The 22,096-nt window shown below is 39.3% G+C and overlaps 1 protein-coding gene and 2 pseudogenes across 1 annotated transcript; 2 read left to right on the top strand and 1 right to left on the bottom strand.

Moving 5' to 3' along the window:
• The first annotated feature begins 946 nt into the window (after positions 1–946).
• On the top strand, positions 947–1,743 carry LOC104866096 (annotated as a pseudogene).
• Positions 1,744–10,370: 8,627 nt separating this feature from the next.
• Tktl2 (transketolase like 2) lies at positions 10,371–13,296 on the bottom strand. Its single transcript, XM_010629875.1, has one exon. It carries the CDS (start codon positions 13,234–13,236, stop codon positions 11,347–11,349), a length of 1,890 nt encoding a protein of 629 aa, XP_010628177.1. The 5' UTR covers positions 13,237–13,296; the 3' UTR covers positions 10,371–11,346.
• Positions 13,297–16,605: 3,309 nt separating this feature from the next.
• LOC104866095 lies at positions 16,606–17,342 on the top strand (annotated as a pseudogene).
• Positions 17,343–22,096: the final 4,754 nt, after the last annotated feature.

The raw sequence follows: 22,096 nt of genomic DNA, 5'->3' as shown, positions 1-22,096 counted from the left end.
GTACATGAATGTTCATAGCAGCACTATTTATAGTAATCCTCAAATAAAGATACCTATATATTCATCAACAGTTTAAACCATATTTTTATTATCTGAAATAGAATGCAAAAGAGATGTGTGATGAACATCAATGGGAAAATTTTTTTAAATATACAAATGTTGAGCAAATAAACCCAAGCATAAAGTAGCATAAACTGTATTATTCCATTATATAAAATTCACAAACAGGAGAGTTTGTCAATGGAGATCGAACAGAAAATAGTGGTTAATTCTGCAGATGAAAGAGACAATAATCCATAGAAGGTGGCAAGAATGTAGTTGTGTTTTGCAATATTCATGCAGTTAGATGAGTTAGATGAATATGTCCATTTGGTGAAAATCCATTGAGATGTGTATTAATGATTTATGCCTTCTTTATTTGAATGCTAAAAATCCAATCAGTTTATTAGTTTTTTCAACTCAAAATATGCAAGGTTTACAATATCACTACTATGAATGTGGGTTGGTGTAAATAGTTAAAATTATTGTAATATCCTAGCATTGTCCAAGAAGAGGATAAAAGTATGGCTGCTTGAATTTTTTTCCCCCACATAGGGGATCAAACTCAGCACCTTGTGCTTGCGAGGCAGGTGAAGTGCCACTGAGCTAAATCCCCGGCTCCCTGGCTGTTGAATTTTAACTTAACATTTTTAGTAAATTTAACATTTATGACATATTTAATATCAATCTTTTTACACAGGGAGTACATGTTATCACAGTAGTTCAGAAGTACTTAGCATGGCTGAAAGATGAAATAAAATTGTACTTGCTAGGGTTAAAGAGGAGATGACTATATATCTCAGTAACTTTCAAAAGACAGCAACTTGCTCCAAGGGTGATTTTTCTCTATCTATGGTTACTCCTTGTGTACACAAATTGAGCTCCCATGCTCCGGTGGTGTTGCAGAAATACCACAGCCAGAAGTGGCTGGATCAGTGGTGATGGAAGCATGGGAGGAGAAAGAGGTGCAGGTTGTTGAGTGGTTGAAAAAAATATTTGGAGATCATCCGATTCCACATGATCCACATGAGGTGAACCCACGGACCACAGAGATTTTCTATCACCTTGAAGAACGCAACAGGGTCCAGGACAGGGACGCTGCCTAGTAACAGAGGACTTGAAACAAAAAGCAACAAATATGAATCAGAAGCCAAGCATCTTCAAGCCCTCATAGAGGGTGAACTTTTCCCCTGCAAATCTGTCTAGCACTGGTTTCAGGTATCTGAATGCTTTGGTTGACAGTTCAACGGCTCTTGAAACAGGATACCTCACTAGCAAATTTTATTCCTGCAGTGAATGATTTGACTGCTGATCTTTTTTGTACCAAATCCAAAAATGAAGAACTCCAGCTCCACTGGGAAAACTTGAAAAAAAATCTGGCTACAAGCTTAGTGTTAGAAAAATGCCAGTGAGAAGATTTTAAGAAGGCAGAGCTCTGTCTGTCTGCTGAAAAGGCCAAAGTGGACCAACGTCTTCAGAACACGGACTTTCTGAAAGCAAAGGCAGAGGAATTTGGATTCGGAATCAGAGCTGAAGAGGAGCAGCCTTGAGCTAGAGGCATGGATGCATCTCTGTCACGTCAATCACTAGCAGCTCTGTCAAAGCGGCTGGCAGAGCTGAAACGACAGCCTGGAGTCCTACGTAGATTTAATGCCAGATCCATCTCTTGCGCAACTGAAAATTGAAGAAGCAAAGAGAGAATGAAAGGCAGACATGACAGGACCGTGACCAGAGACAAACAAACATCTTTTTCCTTAGCAAAATAAGTTGAATAGAACTTTACAGGGTTTTTTATCTGCTTGGCATACCTTAATGAAGTTTCTGTTCTGAGTTGAGATAATAATGTCCTTGTTGACAGAATAATGGTCCTGAGTTATGCATTACATTTTTGTGCCCAGATACAGTTTGGATATTAAAGAGCATTTTCTCAATAAAGAAGAAGGAGGAGGAGGAGGAGAAATATCACAGCCAAACTGATTATATGGAGTCAAATGCTGATTAGACCAAGAGACAAACATCAAATCTAGGGCAGCTCCTTAGGAGCATCTAGGTGCCCTCATTTCTTAGATGTGCAGCTAACCTGATGTCTTAGTCTATTATTTTATGCTGCTATAACAGAATATGCGAAACAGAATAATTCATGATGAACTGAAATTTATTTTTTACAGTCCTGGAGGCTATGAATTCCAAGATCTGCCTTCTTTCTATGTCATGCTTTGGAGGACGAGACAGCACGAGAGGAATTGGAGGCAAAATTCATTTTTAGAACAAACCCATTCTCATGGTAATGATATTAATCCATTCATAATGCCTCTGTCCTCATAATCTCACTTATTCAAGGTTCTCCTTGTGGACACTTGTTTTGGGATTGTTTCCAACGTAAGAACTTTGGGGAAACTTTCAAACTCCATCCAGCCTCCTGAACAGATAAGGGGATACTGAGTATGCATGTTGTTTTAAACCATGCACAGATATTTTACTTACATAAAACAAAAAAGTCTTAATTTTAATGAAGACCGAGCATTTCCGGTTTATGTCGGTATGTTTGCAATATGCAATTATACATTCATCTTAGGGAGTAGGTGCGTGTACTTCACACAGGATAATACTTCCCTTCCCCTTCCTCTTCCGTCCATTTCCGGATCTCACTCCCCCGTGTTCATTGCTCTTTTGCTCCATGTTTGTGATACATAATGATCACGTTCCTTTGGGGGTAGGTGGTTCATGTCCACAACACATTCCATTCCGTTCACATCCCTCTCTCCTCTGTCCCACCCCCACCCTACAGCTCCTCGTAGTTTGTCACAGATGGCTTTTATCATTTTGAGGTATAGTCCTTCCATACCTACATTCCTCAAAGGTTTTTTTGTTTGTTTGTTTGTTGTTTGGGTTTTTGTTTTGTTTTTGTTTTTGTTTTTGTTTTTTGGTCCTGGGAAGCGAACTCAGGCCCTAGTGTTTGTGAGGCAGGTGCTGGAACCACTGAGCTAAATCCCCGGCCCACATCAGGGTGTTTTTTTAATCATGAATGAATTTTGTCAGAAGCTTTTTCTTTTTTCATCTATTGACACAATTATGTGATTTTGGTCCTTGCTTCTTTTTAAGTGATTTCTTTTTAATCCACTTATTGATTTGTGTATGTTGAATCATCCTTGCATCTCTAGAATGAAACCCAATTGGTCATGCTGTATGATCATTTTTATGGTTTGTTGTAGTTTACTTGCCCATATCTTATTGAGCACTTTTGCATCCCATTCATTAAGGAGATTGGCCTGTAGTTTTCTCTTTTAGTTGAATCTTTGTCTGATTTGGGGTTCTGAATAATGCTGGCTTCCTGGAATGAGTTTGAAGTACTCTTCCCCTTTTAATTTCATTAAACCTTTTGAGAAGTATTGATTTTAAACTGTCCTTGAAGATCTTGCAGAATTCTGTAGTGAATTCATCATATTCTAAGCTTTTTCCTTGCAGTGCTTTTTTGTTTTTGTTTTTGTTTTTGTACCAGGGATTGAACTCTGGACCTTGTTCTTGCAAGGCAGGAGCAGTGCCACTGAGCTAAATCCCCAGCTCCTTGGGAGCTTTAAATTACTGCTTCAGTTTCATTGGATGTAACTGCATTGTTCAGAATTTTTATGTCTTCTTGACTCAGTTTTGGTGATTAATATGTGTCTTGGAATCTGTTCATTTCTTCATGATTTTCCAGTTTTTGGCAGGATAATTTTTTTATACTATCACTAATCATCTTCTAGATTTTAGTGTATCTATTGTGATTTCCTCTCTTTCATTCCTAATTTCATTGATGTGATTGTTTTTTCTCCTTCTTTTCATAAGTTTGGCTGTTTATATCTTTTTTGTTTATTTTTTTCAAAGAACCAGATCTTTGATTCTTTGTATTTTTTGGTCTCTGTTTCCTTAATTTCATCTCTGACATTTATGATTTTCCTTCTTAAAGTAAATTTGGGTTTGGACTGCTGTTGGTTTTCAAGTATTTTGAGATTTAACACTCAGTTATTTATTTGAGCTCACTCTGTTTTATAATATAATCATTGGCTGCAATAAATTTCCCTCTTAGGACTGCTTTCATTGCATCCGATAGGTGCTTATGTGTTCTACTGACTTTGCCATTTGATTCCAGAAATTGTTTAATTTCTTCCATGATTTCTTTTATGATCCATTCAGTGTACAGGAGTGTGCAATTAAATTTCTGTGTGCTTGCAAATTTTGTGTTGTTTCTTTTGTGAATGATTTCTACTTTCAGTGCACAATGGTCTGATAGTATACATATGTTTTTTTATTATTTTGTATTATTTATTTATTTTATTTTGGGGGGAGTACCGGGGATCGAACTCAGGCCCTTGTGCTTGTAGGGCAAGCGGTGAAACCCCTGAGCTAAATCCCCGGCTATTTTGTACTTATATAAGCAGATTCTGTGGACTAGTATGTGATCTGTTTTGGAAAAAGTTGCATGTGCTGCTGAGAAAAGTGTATATTCTGCTGTAGTAGGATAGAATACTTTTGGATACCTATTACATCCCTTTGTTGGGGGTGTGGCTCAGCTCTAACTTTATTTATTGATTTGTTTAGCTGACCCGTCCATTTTTGAAAGCCAGTTATAAAGTCACTCACTATGACTATGCTGGTATTTATTTGATCTTTTATGTCCAGCAATATTGTTTCATGAAGTCAGGGGCTGCATTATACAGCACATGTATATTCACAATTTTTATCTCTTCCTGTTCATTATTCTCTTAACTAATACATATAGTGACCTTCTTTGTCTTTTTTAATCAGTTTAAGCTAGAAGTTTACTTTAGGAATAAGATTGCTACCTCTGGAGTCCTGGGGCAGGGAGTATTTTTTTTCTATCCTTTGATTTTTTTAGTTTATGAATTTATTTTTGGATGCAACAAAATGTTGGATTCTGGTTTTTGCTTTGTTGTTTTGTTTTTTTGGTACCAGGGATCAAACTTGGGTCCTTATGCTTGTGAGGCAGGTGGTAGAACCACTGAGCTAAATCCCTAGCCCCTGGATCCTGATTTGTATCCAATCTACCAATATATGTCCTTTACTTGGTTAGCTGAGACCATTTACATGGACAGCTATTACCAAAAGGTGCTGATTTGTTCCTGCCATTTCACTCACTTTCTGTAGATGACTTCTTTATATTTTCTTTTGTGTTTAACAACTTGCCTTGATTCATATACTCATTCCTTTTTTTTTTTGTTTTTTGGCTTTGTTGTCTCTGTCTAGGATATTCTTGAGTACCCCCCCACCAGAATGCTGATATTGTGTGCATGTATCTCCTAAGATGTTCTTTATCATGGAGCACCCTTATTTCCCTACCAATTTTGAAAGACTCTTTTGCAGGATATATTAGTCTGGGTTGGAAGTTGTTTGCTATCAGGTCTTGAAACACTTTACTCAAACATCTACTTGCTTTTAAATTTTGTGTTAGAAGCCTGCTGTAATCTTGATGGGTTAAACTTCATATGTGATTTTCCCTTCTGTGAATTCAGAAATGCTGTCTTCACAATTCTTATTTCTGCAATTTATAAATTCTATATAACTTTTTAAGCCCCAATATTTCTTTCTGACAACTTTTCATATAGTCTATATCTTTGGTAAATTTGTATTCATGTTTTGAACCATTTTGGTCAGCTTCTCCAAATTTTTATTTGTTTCTCCCATCTCTACATTGCTCATTTTGTATGTTAGTTCCATTATTTTGGGAGCTGTGTACTCTTTGTACTCACCAAATTTCTCTACCTCTTCCTTAATCAGTTTGTACAGTGTTACTCTATTTTCCTCTCCACAGGTACCCCTTGAATCTGCTTTAGGAGAATTGGGAAATCCTGGGTGTCTTATTTACCTTGCTTTCCATTGTTCACATATATTTCCTTGGTTCTGAGAATTGCAGGCAAACTTGAGCGTGGAGAGCTTGTCATTGATATGAAGATCACTTTAGTTAGAAGATCGCTTTAGTTCTACTGACACTGTCATTTGATTCCATTGTCATTTGGTTCTCTGGTGATGTGTTCATGGCTTTACTTGTTTAGGGACATTTTTCAGCCCTTCAAGCTTTTCAGTTTAATTGGGTTGGACCCTGTCATTTAGCATAGTTGTCATAGCCATAACCCAGTTCTTCCTCACAGCTTTCTTTTCACCGTATGGTTTCAATTAGCCATGCAGTTTCCCCTTGCGCAGACAATTGCCAATCTGGAGATTTGGGAGCTGCTGTTCTCTTTCATGCGTCCTGGTTTCAACTTCCAGATGTGTCCACTGCAGACTTTTGTGGATGCTACTGTCTTGAGCAGTTTCGAAAGTAAATATCTCACACTTCTCTGTGTCTTCCCTTCACAGATTTCTTGGGGTTTTTGGTTTGTTTTGTTTGTTTTTAAACCTTTTACTTTGCCTAAAAGCCGCTATTCCCAGGTTCTGTTATGTTTCAGCTTCGGCCACAGAAACCACAAGAGGGTGCTATTTTCTCTTCTGGCTACCAGGAGAAAATTCTTTTCTGATTTTGTGGCAGAACTGATGCTCACTTCTGCCCTTCTCCGTGGGTGACCTCTTCTGACAATTATCACTGGAGCCCTGAATGTTCCATGTTTTGCACTCCCATTGTACATGGAATAAATAGGTGATTTATTATTGTTACAGTATTATTTTTTTCTTAAATTGTGTGTGTTGGGGAAAGTTTCTCCCGGTGTTTTTGCTGTCCACTATCTTTGCTGTCCACTGGCTCTGGGAGTGGAAATGCTGGTGCATGGTTATGAAATTTTACCCTGTTCTGTCTTCAGTTTCTTTGAGTCCTTGAGTTGGAGTTGTCTGACTTTGTCATACCCAGTGGCGAGGATAGCTTTGCTGTGGGTTTATTTAATAATCCAGAGGGGCTGCCTTCCTCCCTCCCTCAGCCTCACCCTTTCCAGGTTGGCTTGAGTGCCAGGTTTGCAGTGTGGGAGAAGGGTACAATGTTCCAGGCATGAACTTGTTTCCCCTCTCCCACCCTCTGAACTATGGATTTTAGTCTGGCTGTGTTATCTTATTATTGTTATTGCTTTATTATTATAATCGTCTGTGTTGGGGGAAATCTCTCTCCTGGTGTCTTGCTACCCACCAGATCTGGGGACAATGAGCACAGAATGGTTGCTAGGAAGTTTTTTATTCCATTGTTTTTGTCTTCTTTGAGTCCCTGGTTTGGAGTTGTCTAATTGTGACACGTCACTGAGGAAGATTGCTTGACTTTGTGTTTATAGCATGGCTGAGGGGCGAACTTGCTCCCTCCCCCAGGCTTTTCTCAAGATCCATGCGTAGGAGAGGGAGTGTAGGGGAGGGGGTTGAGGTACCCTGTTCCCTGAATGGACCTGTTTCCCTTCACCCACCCTCTAATTTCTGGATTTTAGCCCACCTGGGTTGTCTTGCTGCTTATTATCCTGTATCAGATTTTGTCTTTTGCCCCTGCCTCAGAATACCAGCTTTTCTTCAGCACCAAGTCAGAAAGGTACTCATGGTGGCCAGCGTTCCCTGACACCATACAGTCTTCTACCATGTAATTGCTTCCATCTGAAGCATTTCTTAGTAAAAGCTGAACACATTTTAATCACTGAGTCAAATTTAAGTATCAGCCTAAAGGTGAATGACAGGGCCATAGGACTTGTCCAGCTTTCCATTTGGAGCCTTAGGAACTTGAAATTTTTCCCCTCACCTGGTACTGTCCCACTCCTTTCTCCTCAGTACTCTGCCTCTGAGTTTACCAACTTGTAATCCAAAACCCACATAGTAAATATCATTGACTTTGTGGACTATATGGTGTCTGACATGACAGTTCAGCTTTACCGTTGTGGTTCTGAAGCAGCTATAGTCAGTATGCAATCAGATGAGGGCTGTATCCCCCTCAAAATGTTCATGGACACTGAAATCTAAATTTCATATGGTTTTCATGCCATAAAATAGTACTGTGAACTTTTCCCAAATGTTAGACAAAGTAGAACCATCCTTAGTTTGCAGCTGTACAAAAACAAGTGGAGGAAGATGCTCCTGCTGCTTGTGTTTGTCATCCTGCGCTAATCCACTCTCATAGATCTACAGTCAGAAAAGTAAGCTCATACCCACCACATCCAACCTGGTGGTTCCATGCACGCCCTTTCTCCTCGCATTTAACCCCAAACTTTGGAGGCAATTTCCTAGGGAGCACCTCCTCCACTAACGCTAATGAAAGAAATTAGCTCGTGCATCCTCTTCTCTCCTATGGAAAATTTAAGGTGATGGTTTCTCTCTAAGAACAGTACACTCTTCCCTCCTACTCCAGTTAGTCCCAGGACTTCTGTTACATACTATGATAGTAAAGGTTGCCATACAGATTATTACTTTCAACCTTCAAACCAGACTTGCTAAGGTTCAGTCCCATAGAATTTAGCAATTTATTTCTTTTCTTTTCTTTCCAGTACCAGGAATCAACTCAGGACCTTGCACTTGTGAGGCAGGTGTGGCGCCTATGAGCTAAATCCCCAGCCCTTTATTTAACAATTTCTGTACAGTTTAATAAACTTCAGGAGTACATCCCATTATGGCTTAATAATTTTAAATTTCAAAATACAGAGACTATTTTTGGTTTCTTTTCAAACAAGACCTTCAAATGCACTTTAACTTAAATAACTTATTGATAAACTTAAAGTAAAATAAAAGTTTACCACACTTATTCCTTCTTTTAAGACCTCTAAGATCCATAAAAACCAGGAAAGGAGCCATTTACCATTTGAATGATCAGCATCCTTCTCAGACGCTCCCTGCCAACCTTTATTACTGCAAACATAAGCAAGGTAACCACATCAGGCTTTCTTGATAGTCTAAGAGAACTTCCAGGCAAAAAAGTGAAAACCGGAGTTAGACCAGGGATCGTGTCATTCATCAAAAGTAAACCTTTACAAACTTTAGCAGTCAAGGGTTAGCATCAGTCAGGATGATTCTTTTCTACAATTTTCATAAATGATTGTAGAATAGATTCAAGGTTAGAGAACATTCATTGCAATGAAATCGGACATGATTCTATCTTAAGAAATGCAGACAACACAAATCTCTCCTCCCAACTCATTCTTACAGCTGATAGCCACTGGTTAAGACTGTGGCAAAAGAATGTTTACAATACACTTAAGCACCCCCCCACACACACAGGCATGCGCACGCACACACGCACACACACACACACACACACACACACACTGGTGGTCTCCGAGGTTCCATTCTGTATGTACATACATGCACATATATATGTACATACAAAGTCCATCTTCTGTTACTACTACAAGTGTGCTCATGAATGTTCAGTTGAACCAGATGGTTATTTACCCCCACATTCATGTTGCCGTGTAATAAAAGTGGAAGTCTTCCCTCAATTTTGACAAAAAAAGGTATTTGTTAATATTTTGCCAAGTTTAATGTGTATCAGAATCAATGTTATATCTTTCCAAGGTATGGAAAAAATCTAAGAATCAAAGATTTGTCATTGACACCCTACTCAGAGATAAATGTAGTACCTATCTGATGTTACTAGATTTAAATGATCCAAGTGGAAGATTCAGTCACAGATCACGTGCTGGCAAATGCAGTTTGTGTGGAATTCTGAAACTCAGGTAAATTTTTACATATACGTATGTTGTAAATTTCTACAATGCTCCCATATCAACTGATTTTATCTTCTTACACTTTTTAAATCTCATAAAAAAAGAGCAATTATTATGTTCATTCTACAAAGCAGGAAATCACCGGGTGTGGTAGCACACACCTATAATCTCAGCATTCGGAAGGGTAGGACAGGAGGATTGTCACAAGCTCAAGGCCAACCTGGACTGTACAATGAGATCCTGTCTCAATAATAAAAATAATAAAATAATAATAATAATAATAATAATAATGGGACAGTGAGTTTTTCTAGTTCCCAGGTATTTTTTGATACCCATCTCACCTAGAACAATTGCTGAGAAAAACCCGAATATGCCTCCAAAAAAATTTAAATGAAGATACTTAAAGAAACAGAGCCAGGGATTTAGCTCAGTGGTGCTGCCACCTGCCTCACAAGAGCAAGGTCCTAAATTCAATCCCCAGTACCCCCCCAAAAAAAAGAGAGAAAAAGAAACAAACAAATAAAGGGGTGAAGAGAGGGCAGGGATAAGGGGGAAAAATGAGAGCAAAGACCTGTCATGTAAAGGTACAAGATCCCAATGATGAATGTAACTGTACTGTATACCTAAATGTACCAATAAACTCAATGAGAAAAAACAAACACACACAAATAAGAAATTACTTGACAAAGACACACTCAAAATCATTTTAGAAATTAGGGTTCATTTTTAATTATGTTACTTCTTTTTTACATTTCAAGTATGTGATATATATACTTGTGACCAAAAGCAGTCTACCTGAGGGATACATAGCTCTTTTCAGGCTATCCATTACTCTCTAGTGATTTATCTCGAGCTCTGATATTTTTTTCAAATTTGCTGTTGGTGATATACCATTTTTCTACTTTTAGCTTAGCCACAAGTTTCTTCTTCATTTATGGTTTATCAGACATGAAATAAAGTAGGTTTTAAAAAATATTTTGTTGCATCAGCTCTAGTACCCTTTGTAGATGAATACAACCTATTTAGCAATTTGTTCACCAAAAAAAGTCTATTTTAAATTATCATATAACTATACATAGTATGTAGACTAGAACTTGCTACATTTTCTTTTTCTTTATGAAATGATCTCCACAGGCAGCATGGTACATATCATTGCTGCTCTACACCCCATAAACCTTAGAGGAGGGATGAATTTTGAGGAAACTCCCAGGCAACATTAGTAAAACATCATCTGGGAAGCTATAAGTATACGATGGTGATAGCATATATGAAAGCTCAAACTTGCTTCAAAATGTGGACTACTGAAGTATTACAATTAAATTCACATTTTCTTAACTCACAAAGAAATCATATAATCTAAGAAACAGTTACTTCTACACAAATCTCCAATCCAGTCAGTAATTTTTAGTCTTAGCAGAAAACTTTGTATTAGATGGTTGTTTTAGTTCCTACTCTGCCACTCCAAATTTTAAGTTCTTTCTAATGCTTCAAACTAAGAATCATGACTGTATTTGTTCACACTTTAACAGAAAAGTTACCTGAATTTTAAAACTAGAAATAGTGTTACGTAGTTTTGCTTTAAAAAAAAAAACAATGCATGACTGTATGGATAAGTGATGGCTTTCTAACAAGTAAATTTAACAAAGATTTCAGTGCTTTAAGATCAAAATGAACATTTGATCTGTTAAGAAATTAGCTATTTTTGTTTCATTAAAATATACTTCACAGCTTCTATGATGTGTTTGGCACTGATTCCAAACATATCCAGCAATTCACTGGCTTTTCCACTCTGGGGTACTCCTGTGACTGCCAACTGATGAACAAGGATGTCGGGCTCCCTGGAGATAGCTGCACACACAGCTTCTCCAATGCCACCTTCTTTGTAGTGATCTTCCACTGTGATGATCCAGCCACCTGTGGCTCTTGCACTGGAAATAATGGTGGCAGCATCCAGAGGTTTAATAGTAAATGGGTCAATGACTCGAATAGAAATACCTTGTTGAGAAAGATCATCAGCAGCTGCTAAGGCCTCATGCAGAGTAATTCCAGCTCCTAGAACTGTGATCTTGTCATCGATGCTGGAGCGAACTATTTTGGCCTGTCCGATCTCAAATTTTTCCTGTGGGGTATAAATAACTGCAGTTTCTGGCCGGCTGATACGAATGAAGCATACTCCCTTGGTACTGGCAGCCAGATAAACAGCATGCTCTGTTGAGACTGCATCACTTGGATAGAAAATAGTGCAACTGGGAATGCTTCGGAACATGGCTAGATCCTCCAGGGCCATCTGAGATGGTCCATCTTCACCAACAGATACCCCACAGTGAGAACCGACAAGGTTGATACTGGTTTGAGAGATGGCTCCCGTTCGGATCTGATCAAATGCCCGGGACAAAAAGGCAGCAAATGCACTAACAAAAACAATGGTTCGATCACGTGAGGCACAGCCCAATGCCACACTTACCATGTTTTGCTCAGCAATAAAACACTCTATGAAACGATCAGGGTGATCTTTCTTAAATATGTCAGAAAAGGTAGAGTTCTTTGTGTCACCATCTAGAGCAATAACTCTGTCACATTCATGGCCCAATTTAGCCAGAGCCATACCGTATGCTTTCCTAGTAGCTACCTTCTCACCAACTTTGTAAGCAGGCAGAGATGTCATTTTTATATCAGAGATGTTGATCTGAGGTGAATCTTCAATAGGAAGTTTGGGTGTGAGATTTCGGTTGGTCTGTATCTGACTCTCAATTAGTTTAATAATTGCCTCTGCTCTCTCTTTAGGCATTGGCTTTCCATGACAACTTTCTGCATCCTCAATGTTGGGAATACCACGACCCTTGAAAGTCTTGGCAATGACAGCAGTAGGTCTGTTCTTCACTTGAGTTGCTTGCCAAAATGCTTGGCACAATGCCTGCACGTCGTGACCATCCACTATGTAAGTATTCCACCCGAAGGCTTCACAGCGATTCTGATAGATATCTGTACGGTGCTCCAGGGGAGCGGTGCCACTCTGACCCAAGCGGTTCACGTCGAAGACAGCCACGAGATTGTCCAAATTGAAGTGGGAGGCAAAAGCCAAAGCCTCCCAGACAGAGCCTTCTGCGGATTCACCATCTCCCATGAGGCAGAACACTCGATAGCTGGCCTTGTCGAAGTACCTTCCTGTGTAAGCCATTCCGCACGCAGCACCTAATCCTTGCCCAAGGGACCCTGCTGCCACATCCACAAACGACAGTCGAGGGGTGGGATGCCCTTCCAAGTTGCAGTGAAGCTTCCTCAGGCTCAGTAAGTCACATTCGCAGATATCGCCCACCTCGGCCCAAATGGCATAGAGGACTGGCGCTGCATGGCCCTTGGAGAGAACGAACCTATCGTTGTCGGGGTGCTCTGGGTCTGTCTGTTTGTATCTCATCGTGTGGAAGAAGAGGACGGCCATGATCTCGGCCGCACTACAGCAAGACATAGGGTAGCCGGAGCCGCAGGTACTTGTGGCCTTGATGGAATGGATTCGCAGGCGATTGGCCATGTCCCGCAACATCTGCAGAGTCTCCCCATCAGGCTGAAAGTCGTTGGCCTCGGCCATGGCTGTTCTTTGGTCGGTTGCGGGGGAGCACAGACAAGCCCACGCGACCTCGTCACGTGACAGCGGCGCGCGCCCCTCCTGGGGTGGGGGATGAACTCAGGGGGTGCTCGTGAGCCTCGTGTGTGTGTGTGTGTGTGTGTGTGTGTGTGTGTGTGCCAACGGCCTGACGCCCACGCTTCTCTGCCCTAGGCAGCTATGCGTGGCCCCTCCGCCCTCTGCAAGACTGAACCCAATTTTCAGTGTTACCTTATGTCTTGCAGGCTCAGCATTATTCGAAATAATTAATTTCTTTGTACATTTCTTCATAGTACAAATTCAAAAGGGGACATAAATTTTATATTCAAAGCTTTCTTCTTTCTTGATTTTTTCTTCCCTCCCTCCCTCCCGCCCTCTCTCCCTTCCTACTTTCCTTTCTCCTTTCCTTCCTTTCTTCCTTCCATCATGTGCTAGCGTGTCACTAGGTATTCCAGATGATCTTTGAACTCGCCATGCTCCTGCCTCAGACTCCCTGGTGCCTGGTTTGCAGGCATGCACCCCCGTGCCCAGTTCATCTACTTTCTTTATGTGAAAGCAATATGCAAAGAATATCCAAAGTCAATTTTTTAAAATGTAATTCATTGGTACATTCTAGGTAGACAGTACAGTCACATTAGTTACTGGGATCTTGTACCTTTACATGCCAGGTCTTGGTTCTCAATTTTTTCCCCTTGTCCCCGCCCTCCCTTCATCCCCTCCTCCCTTCCCCCTCTTCAAACGCTTAATTCCATTTTTACATTTTCTCATATTTTTTCCTTTTCCCTTATTCCCCATTCCCTATCCTTCTCACTGTCCCTACACCTTTCGTCCTTTTCTTCCTATTTATTTGCTAATTGTCCCGTTAGGATCTTGAGTACTATTTTAGTTTTTCACACTAGAGAAACTTTTTGGTATTTGCATATGTGTGACTTATTTATTTCATTTGGAAGTATATCCTCAACATGTACCCATTTACCCATGAATGAATCTACTTTCTCATTCTTTATGTCCAAAGTCAATTTTTATCGAACCAACACCGCAACACTTCCTTCAAAAGAGACAGCCCCAAAGTAGCTACAAATTATAAATCTTATAGGAAAATATAGTGACTAATTTGACCAAAATTTACAGAAGAATGAATCTAAAACCACTCCTTATCAGAATATATAGATCTACAGTTTTCTCAGTGAATCCTGATGCCTTAGTATTGTGTTAAAATAATTAATGAGGAGACCATTAGGTGGAGGCAGCTCTAGCTCTCTGGATCCTACCTAAATAAACTGAAATCCAGCTCAGTGTAACCAGTAAGATGAAGTTTGTTTTACCCCTCAGAAACTGACAACTAACCTCTGACTAGTGGCTTTCTATTCCAGTGACTCAGTGAAGGGTACAGCTCTACTTTCACAGATCGAGTTTGTCTTCTTTTCTCTGCTTTGACATTACACAGTGACATAGAGTGTATTCCCCCATGCTACAATGTTAAAGATTTTGGCTTTTAATCTTGATTTCATATTAAAATCACAACAGTTTTCTTTAAATGCCTAGCTAGATTCCACTCCAGGCAATTCGAATTTGAATTTCTGGAACTAGAGTTAGGGAAGCTAAATTTTTTTTAAAGCACTCTCTAATCAAGATTAAGATTAGTACAGGTAATCTGGTTAAATCAAGGTTAGGAACAGATAATCTGAAGATAGACCAGTGGTTTTCTACATTGATTGCACTTCAACATCATCTGGGGAGCTTTTCAAAAACTCCTATGTCCAGGCTACACTCCAAACCAATTAAACTGGAATTTCTGGACCCAAGCATCAGTAATTTTAAAAGCTCCTCAGATAATGTTAATCATTAGTCAGGGTTGTAAACAACGTACTCAGTGGGTCTTGCTATGCTATTTATTACCTCTTCCCTTATAAATGAAAAACCTTTTATTTATTTATATATTTCTTGGGGGAGGGGTACTGGGGATCAAACTCAGGACCTCGTTCTTGTGAGGCAGGCGGTGGACCCACTGAGCTAAAACCCCTGGCCAAAAAAAAAAAAAAAAAAAAAAAAACAATTTTAGATATTTACCGTTTCATCTAGATCTATCATTTTACTTTCAAGGACACATATGAGAATAAACAATAATTGGTGTGACACTAAGGATTTTAAGGCCTGTTGAGGGAATGTTGGAGTTGGACAAATCCTTAAGAGATAGATCATCTTGTATTCATGGCTCCCTATGCTCTCCTTACAAGTTAATTTCTGCTTATCTTTTTAAGAAAATAAAGAGAGAAAATACATGCAGACTAAATTGGATCTGGGAGTAAAGGAGAGAGACAGTAGAGGGGAAATATAATCATAGCACCATAATGGCAAACTATGAGTGGCTGACAGGATAGCTCACTGTTATTTTAGCTGATGTAACCTCTAATCCACGCAGTTGGTAAACATGGTGGCATAAAATGATCTATGAGGCAGTGTTCACATGAAAAAAAGATGGGAGAAATAATAACTACTTAACATTTCTTTCCAACTTCCCAAATTCTTTCATTCATTTAAAGTATTATACAACCGGTTCCTAAAGTAGTAAGTAGAAAGTTTTTAACAGTAATGGAGAGGTCAGTTTTGTTAAGAAAAGAATGTGGTCTTAGAGATTTAATACTCTAGATTAGGAGTATTGGTTTCTCACTGTCATTGTGTGAGACTGTCTGGAACACACACACACACACACACACACACGCACATACGCACACTACAATATTTTATAAAATATTTATGAACTATTAACTGTGCTGATATTTTAAAAAAGCAAGTATGAATATAACATACATGTATATTCATATATATGATTTATCAATGAAGTATTTATATCTTTACAAATACATTTCAAATTAAACAATTGACAAGTATAAAAAATGTACAATTTGATAACTGCAAAATTATCCAATGTGGGAGCGACTCCCGAGGAGGCATGGCGATGGTGCCCGCGGGCCCTGAGAGCTGGAGGGCCAGGCTGCAAGGCCGCGCCCAGGGACAGGGTCGCACTATGTAGTTCAGACTGGCCTCTAGGCTGACCTCCAACTGGCTATAATCCTCCTTCCTCCTGCCTCAGCCTCCCGAGTCCTGGGATTTCAAGTGTGCGCCACCACGCCCAGCCTAAAGCTCAGTCTGTTCCATCCTCTGCCCGGTTTTTATCACCGCAGTTGTTGGGAGTAAGTGGGATAATACTTGATAAGGACCGTGGTGGCGCATCTGTGGCAGGGGTGTCACAGCGGGCTGTTTGTATCATCGAAAGCTCTAAAAGGTTCGCCATCTTAGAGCTCGGATATGAGGAACTACACCTAGCAAACAGGCAAAATTAACACAAAGAGAATGAAAGAATACGATAATCTTGGAAATATAAAAGAAGACTGAGCCTGTGAAACAGGACCTGACAATTACCCGCTTAATGCTAATCCACAAGAGGACTGTGAATATTTTGTTGACAGCCTTTTTGAGGAAGCTCAGAAGACCGGAGCCAAATGGTCATCCTCCACTGAACAGAAGAAACAGGTAGGTGTAAGTATAAAATTATGGAGAAATGGATTCACAGTCAACGATGGATTTAGAAGTTATTCTGATGGTGCAAGTCAGCAGCTTCTGAACTCCATCCAGAAGGAGGAACTGCCTTCAGAATTACAAGGAATTTTTGATAAAGAGGAAGCGGGTGTTAAAATTGAAGATAAAAATGAAGTATGTAGGTCCACAAGTCTGCGTTCCAACCCTCCCCGGGGCAGGGGCTCAGACTGGGAAGTGCCTCACCAAAAATTGTTTCTAAAACAAAGACTGTTGAAGTTGAAAGTAAAAATAATTTATCGGCTGCTTCACTGAGTAACTTGGAATCCATGAGTAATATACAGATATGGCTGGCCAATGGGAAAGGATTATCCAGAAATTTAACATTTCTCCTAAGGTTAAGTCTCCACATCAGAGACTCCATTGACAAACACTAAGGCTCTCCGAGCAGCCCGCCCTTCTCCCTGGCGACCCTGTTTCCTCTCCTCAGGTCGCTGGATGATAAACGAAACGCCTTGAGGATTCAGATTCAGGAGCACCGCCCAGCCCGTTAGAGAGCGCCCCTAGGGAACACAAGCCCACTTAAAACCACTGCCAGCTGAAAATCTTGTAAACTTTTCGATGGACAAAAAAAAAAATAATAATAACTTCAGTCTGCCTATGTTGACTCCTGATTTAAAGTCAGTTTAAGAAAACAATAAAGATATTTAAGTCAGCTTCCCTCACTGGGAAGTAAGAAGGTTTATTTTAGCTTATGGTTTTAGAGATTCAGTTCTTTGGTCTGCTGACTCCATTATTTTTCACCTGTGGTGAAGCCAAAGATCGTGGCAGTGGAAACAGCAGCAAAGAAAGAACCAGAAAGGAACCAAGGCCAAAATACACTCCTCAAAATCGCACGCGCAGGGATCTGGGATCCGCTTAGTTTGTGTAATTGTCTCTGCGATTTACACAACACTATGGGATGAGCTTCTATACCTACAACTGGAAGCATCTTAACAAGTACAAAAATGCATCACTTGAGCTTGTATAACACCATTAATCAAGAAAAATGCAACAGCAATAAAGAGGTTCAACTCTGAGAAGAAGGGGCACAAGGGAGTTTGTTCAATATTTTTATTCTGAATGGTATAAGTTTTACCTTTTCCGTTCTATTAACATTGCTGTTATTGTTACATTGACCATATTTTGGAAAAATAAAATTTTTAGGTTTGGTATGTGGGCTCAAATATTTTATCATATTCACCTGCTACCCAGCACAGTTGGCTGAGTGTGATGCAAATATATACACAATTTCACTGCATGTACTTTCATTTAGACCAATGACATTTTGAGAAGAAAATCCCCATCTCTCAGCCAAGGTAATAATCTTGAAATAGAACACTACAAACATCTCTTACGCTTGCAAAATAAAAAATAATGAAAAGTAGCAACTATTAATTTTTAAAAACCTAATCGTAAATATTAGATCAACTTCAAATATATGAGTAGGACATTTTAATTCCTTCTAAAATCATTTTAGGCTAGATGCTACTATTGTCTGTGTTTAAACATTGTATACATACTTGTGGTGTGCCTTATGTAACCTTCCCAACTTCAGACCAAATTCAGTCTTCAACAGATGTTTTATTTTGGCTGAAACAATTTCATCAGGTTTATTGAGTTACAATTTACAGAGAGTAGTATTCACAACATTAACACGTTTATGCAACAAAATAATGAATTTTGAGACATATTTGTATCTATTTAATGGCTACCATAATCACAATACATTTTTGATGTCCTGTCCTCCCAGAACATTTCTTTTGTTTTTTGCAATTAGTTGCTCTCCACCTTAGGCTCCTCTGGCTGCTTTCTGTCGCTGAGGCTTTGTTTCTCCTTTTCTCTTCCCTAGTCTAGAGGTTCAGTTTGGGTAGTTTCTATTTATGTGGCTGCAAGTTCACCAATGTATTCTTCCACGGGGTCTAAACTATTGTGAATCCTACACATCTGATTTTTTTCATTTTGAATTTTATATCTTCAGTCTCTACAAGTTTTAAACAAATCTTCTTTATATCCTTCTGTACTTATAACATTTTAAGCGCCTAGTATATTTCAAAAGCTTTTTTAAAAGTCATTTCTGGGTTGGGGATTTAGCTCAGTGGTTCCACTGCCTGCTTCGCAAGTGTAAGACCCCGAGTTTGATCGCTGGTACAAAAAAAAAAGTCATTTGTGCTAAATGTATTATTTCTGCATCAATCTTTTCCTATTGACATATTTTCCTTCTACTAATGACTATTTTGTAAGACTTAAGTCTCACTTTTACTCCTGGAGCGAGAACAGCCAAGAGGCTTCCACGATGCTGAGCTCAGAAGCTCAGCGAGGCTCCAGGAGCTTGTCGGACAGCGAGAGTCACCCAGGAAGGAACACACCAGGCAAGTTGGCAAATAGACCTTTATTAGTCTGGCCAGACGGCACTCCCCAAGCCAAGTAGCTCAGAAACAGAGGCCATTTTATATAGGGCTAAGGGGGGGGTACACTTAAAACTTACAGGAAGAGGACAAAGGCAAAGAATCAGTTGATCTGAGCTAGTGGTCATCAAGCATATACTTGACCGTCACGTACTAATGATCAGCAGAGCGATTATCCATTATTCCATTTACAACTTAGATTATAATGTTCAGAACATTCAACTACAGGCAAGTAAGGAGTGGAGTGATTTGTGTTGGGTCTCTGTGTTCACTACAGTTTCCACTTAGTTTCCCAGCTACTTCAAAGCAGTTACCTAACAATTCACAATTAATCATTAGTTATCCTATAAGGGATGGGGGGGAGCGACAGTCTCTAGGTCATTTGCTGGTCAACATGGAGTCTCTCTGGGTCAGTCAAGCTCTTACAATTTGGCTTTTTAAAATATGTTTTTATATGCTTGACATTATTTTGAAATACTAAATTTTATTTTATTGTATTAAGGAAATTTGAAGCTTCTTTTGCCAGGTATCTTGGTCCTTTTAAGAATATTAAGTCTTGGGCCAGGGATTTAGTGCCAGCCTCCCAAGTGCAAGGTCCTGAGTTCAATCCCCAGTACCATAAAAAAAAAAGAATATTACAACTTTAAAGGCAAACCTGGAGTATACTTTTCTCTGATGTTAATTAGCTCTCAATACAAAAGAATATCTTCAGGGAATGTCTCAAGAGTGCAACAAAGACCTTTCACACTGGCTGGTCAAACCTTCAATATATCTCTGCCCTGTGTGAGTATTATTGCTCCAAATTTGTAATTTTCCTGACATGGTAGAGATTTGATTCACACAGAAGCATCTCTTCAATGGTTTCTGGTGATCTGTGTCCAAAAACCTCCTGGTAATCATTGATTCTAGCCAGCTCTGCTTCTAGAGCTCTAGCCTCTGCCTTCATATCTCAGTAAAATTGCTGGTGATGCTGTCACACCCTACCCTGTAGCACTGTCTGAAAAGTGCCCTTAAGTGAAAAGCCAGAAAGGTGACCTGTTTTTCCTCAATGATTCTTCCTCTCTCTAGATCACAGCTCTGTGCTGCCTCTTCTCCAGTGTATGAACACTGTTGACTTGGGTAGTATGCCTAGATTGCTAGTTATTTATGGCTAAAGAGTAAGTCTCACTCCTGTCAACCTATCCTAAACAGCTTCAGGACAAGCTCAAAATACTTTGGATGTTAATACTCTATGGCAGACAACCATAGCCCGACCTGTACTACTCTGTACTGTCTAGCACTCTCCTGATTCATACTTTTGCCTTAGCTCTCAGACCTCTGAAGACTTTGGAGTTTTGGTTTGAGTGACACCGATTATTGCTAACATTTCTGAAGACATTTTAAAAAAGATGTTCCCCTAGCAAATCTAATTGTTAAGAAGTATAAAAAATTACCTTGTTATGCTTAGTTTTCTGTGGAGATGTAATACTGCCTTGTTAAACACAAAACCCTGTTGCAGTTGAATGATTTTAACTTAGACACTCTAAAACATACTAAATAACTGCTTTTCTCCTCATAAAGGTTACAGAGAGCATTAACTTTTTCTTTGATGACTAATAGTCACCACAATAAAAACTGGATATTATGTGCTCTTGAAGTTTAATGAAATATGTCAAAATAACTACTGAGAATACTGCCTGAGGAAAGTTTGTTCAGAATAAATGTTGGTGTTTTGTTACTGAAAAGGAGTATATTTTTCAGAACATATGTCTGTGGTAACAAAATAATAAGATAAGAAAAGAGAAAGTGGCTCAAGAAGGATTTACATTTATTTCCCACGTTAACGCTCAGGGGATGGTGAGAGGGCTTGGCTTCTCAGAACCCTCTTCTCAGAGAATAGTACAAGGCCCCAGCCTCTTTCTGTCTTGTTGCCTAGTGATTGGACTACTGATTTGCCTTTATCTGTGAAGGTGAAGCCAAAGACCATCTTGTCCAGTTGACCCACCACAAAAAGAAACAACTTTAAGGTACTGCAAGAGGGGAACCCATGTCTCGTCAAATAATAATCCAGAAATTGCATGCTTCTCATTTTACCTTGGTGAGAACTTTCTTGGCTCACTGCATCCAACATTAAGAGAGATTGGGCAATGTAGCAATCTGGCATTATCTCTTAATGCTTAGGATAAGCCGATCTAAGCAATGTCATAAAATATGTGGATGTAAATTAAAAAGTTACAGTAAAGGACACTTTGTCCTTAAGCTACCTCAGAATCCCCCAACACATTTATCTCACTGTTTTTGCTACTTTCTGAAGCAGTTCTGGACGTCCTCTTTTGTGTCTTTGGTTGTACTCTCACAGCCGATTCAATGTCCTGAATCAGTTAAAAACTATTACCTTGAATGGTCATTTTGACTTGGGGAAAGACTGAGAAACTGCATGGTGCTGGATCTAGTGACTAAGGTGGATGAGGACATACCACAATGCTCTGTTTGAGGGAAACTGAGCAAATATATTTTATTTACTTTTCTCCGTATTTTTTATTAATGCATGTTTGGTTAAACAGATTAATGGGCTTCATTTTTGTGGATTTGCACATGTATCTAATATTATTCCATCACCCCCTCACCTCACCCTCTCTTTTAGTTTTACATATTTTGGGAGGAGGCACTTAAATTATATAATGTCATTTTGAATTGATTCAAGACATCAAGGCAGAGCCGGGGATTTAGCTCAGTGGTTCGGTGGCCTGCCTTGCAAGCGCAAGGACCAGAGTTCAACCCTCAGTACCAAAAAAAAAAAAAAAAAAAAAAAAAAAAAAAAGACATCAAGGCAGCCAAAACGTTGCAGCTAAAAGACGCTCATGAAAGAAGTCTTCCAAAAC

Source organism: Fukomys damarensis, unplaced genomic scaffold, assembly GCF_012274545.1.
Source record: "Fukomys damarensis isolate Sample0158 unplaced genomic scaffold, DMR_v1.0_HiC HiC_scaffold_18, whole genome shotgun sequence".
NCBI lineage: Eukaryota > Metazoa > Chordata > Mammalia > Rodentia > Bathyergidae > Fukomys > Fukomys damarensis.
The sequence above is the reverse complement of the archived record's forward strand: the minus strand, read 5'-3'. Positions and strand labels throughout refer to the sequence as shown.